We start from the raw sequence: 14301 nt of genomic DNA, 5'->3' as shown, positions 1-14301 counted from the left end.
AAGAACAGATGCAGAGTACAGATAAGTAGCATAAAAACTATGATCCCTCCATCAGCTACACCACTTCATCCTTCCATGGTTGCGGGCGGGGGGCGCGTGGTGGGCTGGAGCCAATCCAAGCTGACAATGGGCAAGAGGCGGGGTACACCCTGGATGGGTCGTAAAAAATACAATGCAGTATATATTATGAACATCTACTATGTACAAAATGAAGCATGAAAAAAACAACAATAAAACCGTACTGAATAGTATCTGGAGTCAAGGCTGGATCCCGACGGGGCAAAGCGAGGCAACTGCCCAGGGGCCCCAGACCCCAGATTTACTACACATCATTTGCGTCAGCACAATTTGAATCATCTCACATTTGTTGCTGAACTGGAGCACAACAACTGTGTCAGGTCCTCCATCCTGTGGCCCCGGTCTTGAAAAAGGGACTCAAGTTGTGTTTTATAAATTTGCTTGAATTTTTTGCTCATCAAGTATTGAACAGACAGAAAACCTCGGGAGTCGAGATCGTATTATTCCATCATTGCAGAACTGTGAGGCCGCAACCAAGGATTCTTTTCTTCATCGGTCGCCTGTGAACGTCTTCGAACGACTTGTTTTTTGTGACTAGAGGTCACGAACTCAGAGAAAACTGGGAAAACTGGTAAACTATCCCATTTAAGAAGCTGGTACCAGTTAATATTTTGCCTTTTGCTTAAAATTGACTCAAAGGATTCATCAGATGTCAAATACCAAAATATTCAACTATTCAGTTAATCAACTAATCATTTAAACTCTACAGTACTGGTTGGTTGGTTTCTGGGTAAAATAATGACACTGACATGTACAGTTGGGGTCAGTAGGGGCCCAATAACACATTTTTGCCCTGTGGCCCCTCAGTACACCAAACATAAAGAGTGACTATGAGTTGCTTTGAAACCAAAATAATCACAAATAAACTGATAACTAAAATAACCCATGTCCCTGCAGTTCCTCCAGAGCTGACCGTCCCCAGGGGGCGCTCTCACCTCATCGCTCAGGAGGGCGACACGGTGGACCTGCAGTGTCTGGTCTCGGGGAAACCCAAACCCATCATCCTGTGGTCCCGGGTGGAGGAGAGCGGGACGGCGGCGGCGGCGGCTGCAGCTCTGATGCCGGACGGCTCGGCTCAGACGGAGAGCTACGACGGCGTCCTGAGGATCAGCAACGTGACCCGGGGGATGAGCGGGACGTACCGCTGCCAGACGAGTCAGTACAATGGCTTCAACGTGAAACCAAGAGAGGCTCTGATCCAGCTGGTGGTGCAGTGTGGGTAACACACGCTCATATACAGGATATAGATTTACACGCATGCTGTTATACACACGCAGGTAGAGTGGGTTCAATCAGCTAATCCATATTCACAATTAACCGTGTTGTTCATACATTCAACGGGTGGAAATTGTATGAATAACAATGTGTGTGTGTGTGTGTGTGTGTGTGTGTGTGTGTGTGTGTGTAGTGATGTAGCTCTAGGTTGATAGAGAGACTGAAAGCTTCAGGTGGTCGTTTAAACCGGGTTAAGGTGGAAGATAAGATTCAGAATCTAAACATTTCATTGAGTTCAAATTAGACGTCGCAAAGAAAGACAGAATGTTGGAGACACGTATTCGCCCCCGATGTACATGAACTTCACAAGAGACCGGATCTGAAAAGGCACTTTGACCTGACGGGCATGAATTCATTTTCTAAAAGAGAAACCTGATTCAAAGGGGATAGTCCAACCCAGTCCGAAACACAGCACCAGGAGGGAGGTGTCTACTCTTATGAGCCGGTGCGGAGGCAATAATCTTCAGCTTAACATCTGGAAAATGAATGAGATGATCATGGACTTCAGGAGAGCAGGAGGTGGGGAACTGCCTCTTGAAACTGAAGGGAAGCCACAGTTGAAATCTGTTAGCATCATAATCCGCTAAACGTTTACGCCCCTTCACACTGAGATTTTAAGCTTTAACGTTACTTTAACATTTTGCAGCATTCACAAAATCTTAAAGTTGACTCATCACAGATTAAATTTTTTAAGGAAGCTCAAAAATGGCGTTTGAAGGGAAGCTGTGATCAGTGGTGGAAAGTAACTAAGTACATTTACTCAAGTAACTGTACTTGAGGTCAGTTCTTGAGTATTTCCATTTTCTGCTGCCTTATACTTCCAATCCTCTACATTTGAGAGGGAAATATTGTGCCTTTGTTTAACATCTGTATTTACTAGTCACATTGCAGATGAAGATTTTACCTCAAATAACATATGATTGACTTAAATACAAGACTTTGTTAAAAATTAAACCAGTAATTTACCAACCTTCTGCCTAGTGATCTTAGTAGTTGTGTGTAGTTGGGACCGTTTGTCAACTTTCAGGTGTCTGAGAAACATTTTCCTCAAAACCTCTCAGATGGTTTCATCTAAACAACTGTTTGAGGCCCAAAGAGATAAAATGATCCAGTATTTCACAAGTAACAGCAAAGATTAGAAAAAAGTCCAAAAGGTGAAAACAGATCAGTGAATCAGAACTTCGCCTCCCATGAATCATCTGACGACCCCTCAGGTTCACCTGGTGACCCCTCTGGAGGGGCCCGACCCCCGGGTTGGGAACCAGTGGACTGAACTCTCTCCCTGTCTCTGACGTAGCTAAAAGCAGCTCCGACAGTAAAACGCTGCCGAAGCCTCCGTGACTCAGGATCAATGATCTGAGAATCATAGACCAGTCACAGGAGACAGGTCCCTGCACAATGAAGTACTTTAACTGTGATACAGGAACTACAGGAAGTACTTTTACTGTGATACTGGAACCACATCCAGTACTTTTACTCTGATACTTCAAGTATTCTTTGCTGATAATGCCTGTGTACTTTTACTCAAGTAGCATTCTGAGACTGTTACTTGAGTAACGGATGTGAGTACTTCATGCGTCCCCGGCTGTGGTTCCGGTTTGAGACATCAGCCGTTGAAGGTGTGCTTCCTGTCTTCATCACAGTTTGGTTTGTGGCTCGTCTACCGCTGAAAGTACCGTATTATACTTGTGACTGCATCTAAGGGGCATCCCGGCGGCCATCATTACAGATTCACTGTCTAATTATACGCTGGTTTAATTAGCGCGTCGTGTTGAATATTGCTCTGTCCGTCCTGCTTCACCTTGAGCTAAAGTTCCTGACACCTCCTGCTGTCATGGACATAAAGATGACACAGCTCAGCTCATAGAACTAGCAAAGCCGACGCGGGCTGTTCAAAATCCCACATTGATTAAGCTAATTGAGGTTGATCTGTACAGCGATCCCGTCTGTTTGGAAGCGTCGCGTCCTCCTCACCCGACCTTCTCCCTCGGTGTCCGCTCTTCGTCCTCCGCTGCACATTTTCCGGTCAAAAATCTCTTTTCAGCTGAAACCAATCGTAACATCTGCTGCAGATGTAAACAAACACCAGAGGCCGACGACCACGCTGCTTCAGCCCCCAAAATACCCAGAGTGCACTGTGACGTTGACTCCTCAGCCCTGCGGATGTCACATTGTCCAGTCACACTGCATCACGTCCGTCAGAGCAGACAGCAGCAGATCCGTCTGATAGAAACACCATTTTTGTGGAAACACACACCAGTGGCCCCGTCGTGGCAGGTAGATGGCAGGTTCAAGGCCTCTGCTCCAGGGCACGCGGGCAGGCGGTGACGGACACACGCTGTCTGTGGACGGGGATCGAATCCACGACCTTCCGGTCACACTCCGTCTAACCCGCGGGGTACAAAGTCGCAGAAAAAACAACCAGAGGATGTGACAGGAAGCTGCGCACACACACGCACACGTACTTGTCCTACATTACACGTGAGGACAGTTAGTACCCCAACCTCAACCGTCACAACCTAATGTCCAACCCCGGCCCTCACCCCAGACCTAAACCTGATTCTAACCTGAACCCTGGAACCAGGTCTGAACCCTCAAGCAGCCCTTTGAAGGTGCGAGGACCGGACAAAATGTCCTCACAACGATGGTTTCAAACCAAAATTTGTCCACACACACACACACACACACACGCATGTCGACCTCGGTCACTTTTGGGGACATTACGTAGACTTGCATTCATTTCCATCCCTAATCTCAACCACTGACCCAAAAACCTGCTTTCTCCCAATTGGGGACACAGATTTTGTCCCCAGTTGGACGAGCTGTCTCCAGTTAACTGCTCTGTATTCTGAAACACGTCCCCAAAAGCAGCCTATGACAAAGACACACTCACACACACACACGCGCGGCTCCTGGCTTCCTGCTGCACTAAAAGGCTGTCAGAGTGAATCTCCTCTGCAGCTCAACTTGTTCTGATTCTCTGGAGAATCGATGTGGAAACTGGCAGGAAATCTGCAGCCGAGTAGCTCGAGGACTCAGAGTTCTCAGAGAGAAAAGGAAAACACACCTGAAAACAAGTAAACATCCAACACTGACCATTCAGATGATGAACAAAATCTTTATTGGTACAACTAAGTTCAAAAACGTTTGCCCTTTACTTCACAAAATAAGGTTAAACAACCAGACATTAGTGTAAAATGTTAAAACACCACAGGTCACAGGACACAGAAGTTTTCACTTCAAAATGTTTGACTGAAATTTAACGTACGTTTTCAAACGGAATAGTTTTCAGCAGTAAGTCTGACAAAAGGTTCATAACGCATATAAAACGTGTGTGAGAAGATGAAGAACTATCACACCAAATAATTGCTGAATTGACTAACAAAGGAAGGAAGTGAATAATTGAATTATCTCACTAATTTATTTTTTATTTTAGGATTTAATACTAAATCCCATTTTCCACTGCAGGACCTTAAAGGCAGTAAATAACCTGGAGCTTCCCGTAAGGGCCAGTGCTTGTTTTCAGGCTAATTCGACTTCATTGTAGCCGGAAACAAGACGTGCTTGGAGACGGGTCTGACGGCGGGCTCTGAAAAGGGACGTGCACAGTCCAAAAATCCCCCAGACAAACATTAGGGCCACCAGAGCAGGACGGGGACCAGGCGTTCAGGGGATTGTGTTGACACCAGAGATGGAGCCGAGGCTCATTAAACTCTGTCCCTCATCAGTCTTCATCACTAATCCGCCGCAGACAAACCGAACATCGTTTCTGGCAAGTCGCTTTTTTCATAGTCTACCGCGATCATTTGCTCCAGAGCGTTTTCGGGTACGTGAGGATGAAGGAGTGTGTCTGTGTTGCTACGGCTCTGTTCGGTCGGCGAGTGCCTCCTGGTTGTGGGAGGTGCAGATAAGATTGATTCTCTTTCACGTTTGCAATGTGATGACTTTCAGTTTCAACGGTTTCACTTTCAGTGAACATATATGCTGCTTCATTGATTCTTCCCTTACATGTACTAATTTGTGAGACGCTTTTGTCCAAGTGACCTACAAATGAAGTTCAATTGAAGCCACGGTAGATCAGGGAGAAGCCTTCGAGAATAAGTGCCTCAAACTCAGTTCGTGTTCCAGCCGACACAAGAGACCCGAGGTTGCAGGTGCATGAAGTAACACAAGTGCACAGCAGGTTACTTTTTTGGGAGATACAGGATCAGTCGATAGAGAGAGAAAAAGAAAACCTGTCTTAGGTGAGTAAGTCCTCTCGGAAGAGGTAGGTCTACAAGAGACTTTTGGAGGCAGAGAGCGATTCTGATGGCTGAGCTGAGTTCAGTTACTCGCTGCCTCTTAGCCCATTACCTAATCATGCACAGTGGTGGCGAAGTTTATGTTAACGTTGTGACATAGTCGCATTTGACAGCACCGCAGGCATCACCTGGATTCAGTTTCACCTTCTGAACCCAAATTTAGGTTCGGGAACTCATCCCGAAAGCGAGTGGAGAGCAGCGCAAACAAAAGCAGAACCCGTGACAATGGATACACGTTAAGTGTTGTGGAAACCCAACCTCTCTCTGTTACCGTTGGCTCTCACTGCAAATACTTGTTTACTCTTAACTACAGCGACAATTCAAACCCAGGACCTTTACCGCAGTGTTTTTCCCACTGCCGTAAAAAGGAGCATCTCTTCTTTAAATTCTCACTTTCTCTAAACTTCCTGCTGTGTGTTTGGTGTTTTCGCTGTGCAACAACACTAAGCAGATTAAAGTGAGGGCAGATTACAGGTGGATTACTTTGAAATAAGTGAAACAACGTTCAAGTCACACGCGATGCAGATTTAAGTTTTCACTGTAAGCAAACAGGAAATCGCTCTGATCCTCAGGAAAAGCTTCCGACTGAGAAACTGAACAGCAAAGTAAACAAATAAATGAATGAAGTCTAAACCTGTGAGTAGAAATGAGCAGAAAACAAGCTGGACATTAACTAAAATGGACACAGGAGCATGTTAGGATAACAGCCTAAACTATATGAACACAAACTGTATTTATTGCTCTACATTTTGTGCGTTATTGCCCATTAGTTATGTCCTGCTCCGATTTGAATGACTTTTCAGAAATATGTTAATCGGCTCCACATGACGCTTGAAGATAAAACCTTATGAGCAACGTTTCAAATGAGCTGTTAGTAGGGTTTTTTTTTTTTTTAGGGTTTTACTTTGACAATAATCCCTCACCGACTGTTGGTTTTTTTACTGGATTACAGGGACGACAGCGATATGCGGAGGTGATGTCCCCACAATCCCTCTGACGAACATCCTCCTCTGGGGTTTTAAACAACACGTAACCAACATGTACCGACTGAAAAGATTTCTTCAAAGCAGTGGACGGACTTGAGAAAAAAAAGGGGGACTGGTGTCTGTTGTATAAAATCCCCCCGAGGTTGTTGTTTTTGAACGTGGATTATGGGAACATCAGTGATGTGTCAAGGTGCTACTGTTACAGTCCCCACAAAACCCAGCAGTCATGTAGAAACGACCAGACTGTCTACTGACTGAAACGTTTTCAAAGCCGCGAACAGACACGAGAATAAAAAGGGAGACTGACGACTGCAGCTGTTCTTCTGCAGGGAGCAGGGGGACGTCCATGATGTTTGGTCCTCACAGTCAAAAAAAAATAAATAAATCTCAAGCGATGACTGAAATTTATCTCTACAAAGTAGTGAAAAGGCAGAACTACAAAAGTTACCAGACTGTCTAGACTGTCGGTCCTGTAGCCGTTGTACAAAATTCATCCGAGGGTTGTTTTCTTGTGGACGTTATGGGGAAATCAGTGATGTTGCGGTTCTCAGAACCCCAGAAAAAAAATGCTCAGGAGTTACCAGACTTCCTTCTGTTTCCTATAAAGTAGTGAACAGACGGTCAATAATATACACTGACCGTCTGGGGGCGTTTTGTAACATTGATTCTGGGGACACCAGCGAAGTGTTGAGATCAGGCATTACGGTCCCAGGAAGAGAGGGTCATAGGTTTTATCACAGAAGTTGCCAGACTGTCTGTTGACTGAAAATGATTATTCGCTGTTGAAAACAGACATTTGAATAAAGGACTGTACAGTAGCTGTTGTATAGAATCCCACATGGTTGTTGGTTCCCACAGGGATAACGGGGACGCCAGTGATGTTGCAGTTCTCGCAATCTGAGAAGAAATGTTCTGCAGAGTTAAAGGACTGTTTACTGACGGAAAAGCTGTCTTCAAGAAGAAAACAAAAAAAGTCTGACTGTAAATGATGTATAACGTCAACGCGAGGTTGTTTTTGTACACGGCTTTCACCGACAGCAGCGATGTGCGGAGGCGTGTGCGTAACGGTGCCCACGATTCCACAACAAATATTGAGAATATTTAGCTGAATGCTATGGCATCGGCACAGAAAGTTACCAGACTCTCTAGACTGTCGGTCCTGTAGCTGTTGCACAAATTTCACCCGAGGTTGTTTTTCTACGGGCTTGACTGGGACATCAGTGATGCCGGGGTCCTCACACACCCAGAAAGTAATGTTTAGCGGCAAAGCAGCGAACAGACAGATGAATGAAGAGGCAAACAATGGCGGTAGCCTTTACGACGGTAGCTTGTGTTGTATAGCGCCCCCCTGTGATCGTTGTTCTACGGGGATTTTGGGGACGTTAGGAATGTGTTACGGTGCGAGCGTTACCGTCCCCACAATCCCACATAAAACACGTTCAGCCGTCAAAGGCCAGTTACCTGTGTCTTTGAAAGTCTTTTTGAGTAGGCATAAGTGATGACTGTAGCTTTTGTTTCGCTTTTAAATATCGGGGAATTCAGACGTATGGACGTTATCGCATCCGTATTTTGGGGACCTTCAGCAGACAGGAAGTTGGTTTTCTTTTTCGAAGTGTTGAGTGAAGTGTTGTATCAAAGCAGCTGTTGTTAAACCTTCTCTAATCGGGATCATTTCCCGAACACATCATCGTGTTAATTAAATTATTCCTCACTTACCCCCTGAAATGTCCTCGTAGAGCTGCTGCTGCAGCTCCTCGGAAAATCTCTAATACAAAACGTATCAGGATTAAAACTGTAGAAAAGAGCAGAGATCATTAACGAGCTCCAGCACCGGGTCCAGTCGTGCAAAGTGGGAATTAAACAGCAAGGTCGGAAGTCTTCCTTGGCCAATCAGAGAGCTCAGCTGAAAGCCGCCGTGGGGCAGAAGAGTCCGGCTGACCTTTAGATGTTCCTGGACCAGAAAGAAGGTCCGGGAAACATTTCCTGGGGGGTCGAGCTGAACCGCAGACCTTTATCTCTGTAACCTGTGTGTGTGTGTGTGTGTGTGTTGTGTGGTAAATGTGCTTAATGACATTCACTGTGTGATGCTTAATTCACTGTCCAGCGATGTCAGATTGAGTCGACTGCTTAAACCGGACTGGATGCTCTCATGACTTTCACATTTTACAGATTTTCACCAAAAGCTCCACCGACCATCAAAACATTAAAACTAGTTACAGATTTACTGTAGAGGAAACCACATCTGAGCTTCACTGAGAAAATACCTCTGAGTTTGAAAAGTAAAGACTCCAACCCGTTTTTTATAGATAGCCCAAAATAACAAGCTCGTCTCCATGGCTTTACGCTCTGTGCGACATAGACCGTCAATACTTACTTGACTAGAAAGTAAAAGGCAGTCAAGTTGTCACTGTTCACTAGAGTCATTCTGTGTTTAAAAAAACGTGTGTGAATCACGTTTAAAACCTTTACCGCATGTGAAAATCCTTTTCGCCCGTGAGCAGTGCAGCCACATCAGCAGTGTGTGTGAAATATCTCAACAGCATTTACATGGATGGTGATGAAATGTTTCATTCATTTCATTCATGTTTCCCTCTGGATGAACAGTGATAACTGTGATCCTCTGACTTTTCATCTGTTTGTCTGACACTTTGGTTTATGATCAAATACCCTCAAAACCGATGTAGACATCATTTTCACGTGCTGTTTTTTTTTCGGAGGAAACCTGGAAGTCTGGTGTTTTTTGTAGGAAATAAATGTTAATAATATTCATACTATTATATTCTTATTTTATTCACTGACCTAAATAATACAAAAAACACTGACACATTCCTTCTTAAAGAATAAAACAAAGGAAAAATGAAATATTTACAAAAAAGTATATGAGCATTCATCGCCTGGGGAATTTAGATATGTGATTTTTTAAACATTTCACATTTGAATTAAAGGCATCACATGTGAAAACAACAATTTCTCCTGCACGAGTTTTCACCTGTGAAACGGCATTTCCCATGACATAAAATCCCATATCTGTGTATGCGTGCGTGTTTTTTTTGTTTTGTTTTTGTTTTTCCCAATAAAACACGTGCTTTTTTTCTAAGGGGTAAATATGTTTTGGGAGGTGGACCAATACCAGAAAGCCAAAATTTCAAAACAGTTCTTGAACACCATAAAGACTTAGTCTAGAAAAGAATATCAAAGAATCCTGCACACAGTCCATCAGGTGAACTCACTTTATTAACGCAATGTTTCACTCATCAGACCTTCATCGGGCATTGATACGAGGGAGATTTACCAGAGGACTGAAACATCATGTTGGTTTCAAGACAGTGTACAGGATGCTTTGCTTTCCTTTTCAGCAGTGCCAGAACTTCAGTTACTGGAGGCAGCAGAGCAGGTCTTTGCGCGAAGGACGTTGGTAAAGCAGGCTTAAGTTGAATTTGTGCTTTTAAACAAAGCCCCGAAGATTATGTAGATGCACAAATTCAAAAATTTCATGTGATGGAAATTTTTCCCAGAAAATATCTCACACTCCTTTTAAACTTTGGATTTCGTCTGAGTCTGAACCTGATCAGCAGTAGATCCTGCTCTGACCTCTCCACGCGGGGCTGGTTGCTGCCTCGTCCCCGGAGCCAGGCAGCGTTCGTACTCTCTCCGTCAGTGAGGATTCAGACGATTCCTCTCTCTGCTCCTGAGAGGTCAGAGGACGGTCGCTGCAGCTGCTGGTTTTTTGTCTGTTGATCTGTGTTTGACAGCAGGACGTTAATCTGGGAAGTGACACCTGTAATGTGGCTAAAATCCTCTGAGGAAGTTCTGTTGGAGGGATTTAGAAAGACGGATCAGACTCTGCCTTTGTGCCGTTTAGCAGAGCGCTGCAGCACAGAGGTTAACACCCATCTGAATTTAAATATTTCAAATACTTAAGAGGTTTAAGGTTATTTTGGAGACATTTTTGGCTTCATTAAAGAGTGAAGTGAGAGCGCAGGAAATGAAATGCAGCAGCTGTGACTCGAGTTAAACTTAGTCTCATTCAGTTGGGATTTATTAGCTTTATCAGTTTAATACAGTGAGTCAGCTCTTAGGTCAGTTCAGGTTCAATAGATCATGAAAAATAATGACTTGTTTTTCTCCAGACTTTTTCTAACATACTTTGGATTTTAAACTTTACAAAAAGAAAAGTTTCTGTGTGTACAAGTTATTTGATTATTTAAATATATTTTTTGGTTTGTGTGAAGTCACTGGTCAAGATGTTACGATCCAAAGGTGCTCGTAAAGTTAAGTCCAAGGGTTAAGAATTAAATCTTTTTTTTTTGGATATTAAAGCTGGTTCAAAGGCTCAAGGTCCCGGTAAACCTCCAGGGAGGTCATGATAATGTCCTCACAAATATAGGACCAGTCAGCTCTGAACCAGTGTAGTGAGGACATTTCGTCTGGTCCTCATTACTTCAAAGGGCTGTTTGAGGGTTCAGATCTGGTTTTAGGGTTAGAGTTAGGTTCAGGTCAGGGTTAGGGTTAAACAGGCAACCGTGACGGTTCAGGTAAGACGCCAGGGAAATGCATTATGTTGTTGAGTGCCCTCATAAGTGTGGAAAGACAAACGTGTGTGTGTGTGTCTGGAGATGGACTGAAAATGGACTGAAACAAGATGGAACCAAAATCAACTATAGATTAGATTCGATTAAACTTTATTGATCTCTGTGGAGAAATCAGGTCTCTCCTAAATCAAACACTAACAGGATTCAGTCTGAAGAAAAGGGAAAGTTAAATAATTCTCTCCAGTCTCAGGACAGTTTGTGGATCTGATCTCAATAACCTGAGAAGGAAGATTCTTCATACACGAGCATTTCAGTGTCAATAAAACGGTATAACTATAACTGATAAATGCCCAGATTCCAGGTTGATTAAAAAAACCCAATAACTGAATCTGATCTGCTTCATAGATGTGAATCAAAACCTCCAGTATTTAAATCAAGTAGCTGTGTGTGAATAATAAGGTGAAAGACTTGAGACTTGGTGTGAGACATGCCCTAAAAAGACTTGAGACTCGTCCTGAAAGACTTGAGACTCGACTCGAGACTTGACCTGAGACTTTTCTTGTCTTGAAATTCTTCAGAGACTTTACAGTAAAGTTCTGTGGTTTACGCAGCGTGTGGACAAACAATGTGCATGAAAATGGAGACAGTGGTAATTTTGCTATTATTTCCAACTGCGTTGTCTCATATCTTCTGTCTCTCTCCGTCCGACAGTCCCCCCGACCGTGGAGCCGGTGTATACGGAGATCCGTCAGGCTCTCGGCCGGGCGTTCAGCCTCACCTGCCGCCTGCTGCGAGCTCACCCGGCTCGCCTCCTGCGCTACGAGTGGAAGCTGGGCTCCCGCCTCCTCACCGTTGGACAGTTCAGTGACCAGAAAGACGACACCAGCTACCACGTACGAGCTCTAAACCGAGAGGGCTACGGCGAGTACACCTGTGACATCACCAACGAGGCCGGGGCGGGGCGCTGCACCTTCCTGGTCACAGGTGAGCGGGCTTCAGTGGGGCGCGATGGAGTTCTGCTTTTGACCGGGAGCTGTGAACAGGCTGGGTTACCTTGTTTTCTTACTATCTGGAGTCATAGGTGATCACCTGAACTGACTAGATGCTTGGTTTGACCCGAGACCTGATTTGGATTTGTCTCGAATGACTTGAGGCGACTGGACTTGACTTGGACTTGTATTGAATGACCTGTGACTGGACATAGATTTGTCTGGAATTACTTGAGATTTGACTTGAGACTTGAACAAACAGACTTGAGGCTTCCCTTGAGAGACTTGACTGGAGACATGACTAGACACTTTTCCTGTCAGACTTGAGACTTGAGTTGGATTTACCCTAACAGACTTAAGACTTGTTCCGACAGACCTTAGACTTGTCACAACAGACGCGAGGCTTCTGAATGACTTGACACTTGCCCTGACAAACTTGAGGCTTGTCCTTGAGAGACTTGGCATAAGACATGTTGACAAACTTGAAACTTGCCATGGGAGAGTTGAGACTTAACTTGATTCTATTCCTGACAGACTTGATACTGGTCTTGACAGACTTGAGACTTGACCAGAGACTTGCGGTGACAATCTTGAGCCTTGATACTGAAGACAGACTTGTCCTGACAGACTTCAGTCTCATCCTGACAGACTTGAGACTTAATACTTGTCTTGATAGACCTGAGACTTGAGACCTGTCCTAACAGACTTTACAGCAGCCCCGCGAAAACGTTAAACCACCTCTGCCTTTCTTCCTGTTGACAGAAAAACAGCCTCCTCGTACAAGTTTCCAAGTTAACTCTGGTCTGATCCGGTCCTGCAGCTGTTGATGAGGTTTTGTTAACAGGCCTGAGGTCTGATGGGACTATTAGCTGTTTTCCAGCTCTAAGTGTTTACATCTTGAGGATGAGAACACGATGGATAATTAGAGCTTATCTCATCTTTAAATCCTGTGTGCTGGCAGACAGAAGCAGAGAATCACTGAGAGTTTCCTCGGGGGAGTCTGAAGCGTCATAAATAATGCGCAGATCTTCAGGAAACCTTCGCATCCTCTCACACACCAGTTCTCCGACAACAAACGCTTTACTCTCTGCTGTAAGATTCCAAAACTTCCTGCCTTTAATGCCTGGCTGCCTCCTCTCTGTTGTTGAATTTACAGCTTAGGTCTTCAAGGCTAAAAGATTATACACATCTACATGTTGGACCTTTTCACCACCGGGTGATAAAAACAAAGTTTTATCGTTTACTTTTACAGATTTCCCGCACATTGTTTATTTCTGGCCCCCTTTCTGCATTATTCAAAGGACCGTACCTAACTGCTTTTAATGTTGTGGCTGATTGGTGACCTGTATTGGTCAGAAACACTGAATGTGAACAGAGACTTTTGTTTGTTTTCAAGGAAACTCCACAACGATCTTTAAATGTGAGGAGGAAAAAAAAGAGCACTGGTATTGGATCAGCAGTTGGTATCAGCAGGTACCCTGAGTTTGTTGCATCGGGGTAGAAAGAGTCAGATGGGCGCATTATTGCTCTGTGGTTATAAGAGCCTGGTTTTTAAATGTGGGGTTGTCTCTGAATCATCAGAGCGGAGTTTCAGACTCTGAGAACTGCTCTGTGAACAGCAGAAGTCACATGGGAAGTGGCGGCTGTGTCGACTTGTATCTCCGTCCTCTCCTGATGAAAGCTCCCCTGCAGAGACGCCCTGTCAGCGCCGCGAGCTTCTTCCTGTAAAATCTGCGGCCGCGTTAAGCCTCTTATCGGGGGCGGCCGCCGAGCGGCAGCGCGTTCCGCAGGCAGCAGCAGAAAGTTTCCAAAGAGGGGAAGTTGTAAGCCGAGAATGGAGAGCTGATGGAAAACGCCAGCGATTATGTCGGGGTTGCCGTTGCTGAGGTGACGTTTGTGTTGTTAATCAGGTGTGAACACGTCGGTGGCATTTTAAACCTCGCTCATCCTGCAGCAGCCAATGACACGACAGCGGAGCTTCAGAGTAAAACTGACAGAACGGAAACTCTGACAGCAAACTGCCAGACAAAAACTCAAACCCGACGACTCCCCGGTTAGCGCCACTGTTCCTCACACCTTCAGAGGGATGAACAAGACACTAAAGTTCAGTGTTGGGGTTTTTTCTTAGTCTGAGTTGAAG

At 44.7% G+C, this 14301-nt stretch overlaps 1 protein-coding gene across 1 annotated transcript in view; it reads left to right on the top strand.

Moving 5' to 3' along the window:
* mdga2a (MAM domain containing glycosylphosphatidylinositol anchor 2a) overlaps positions 1 to 14301 on the top strand; it is a 112472-nt gene that overhangs the window by 70108 nt on the left and 28063 nt on the right. Inside the window, exons 8-9 of the mRNA XM_040137445.1 lie at positions 976 to 1293; positions 11884 to 12156. Of these exons, the coding sequence (XP_039993379.1) occupies positions 976 to 1293; positions 11884 to 12156 (591 nt within the window). The remainder of the gene's footprint in view (positions 1 to 975; positions 1294 to 11883; positions 12157 to 14301) is intronic.

Source organism: Xiphias gladius, chromosome 10, assembly GCF_016859285.1.
Source record: "Xiphias gladius isolate SHS-SW01 ecotype Sanya breed wild chromosome 10, ASM1685928v1, whole genome shotgun sequence".
Lineage (NCBI taxonomy): Eukaryota > Metazoa > Chordata > Actinopteri > Istiophoriformes > Xiphiidae > Xiphias > Xiphias gladius.
This window is presented reverse-complemented; position numbering and strand designations above follow the sequence as displayed.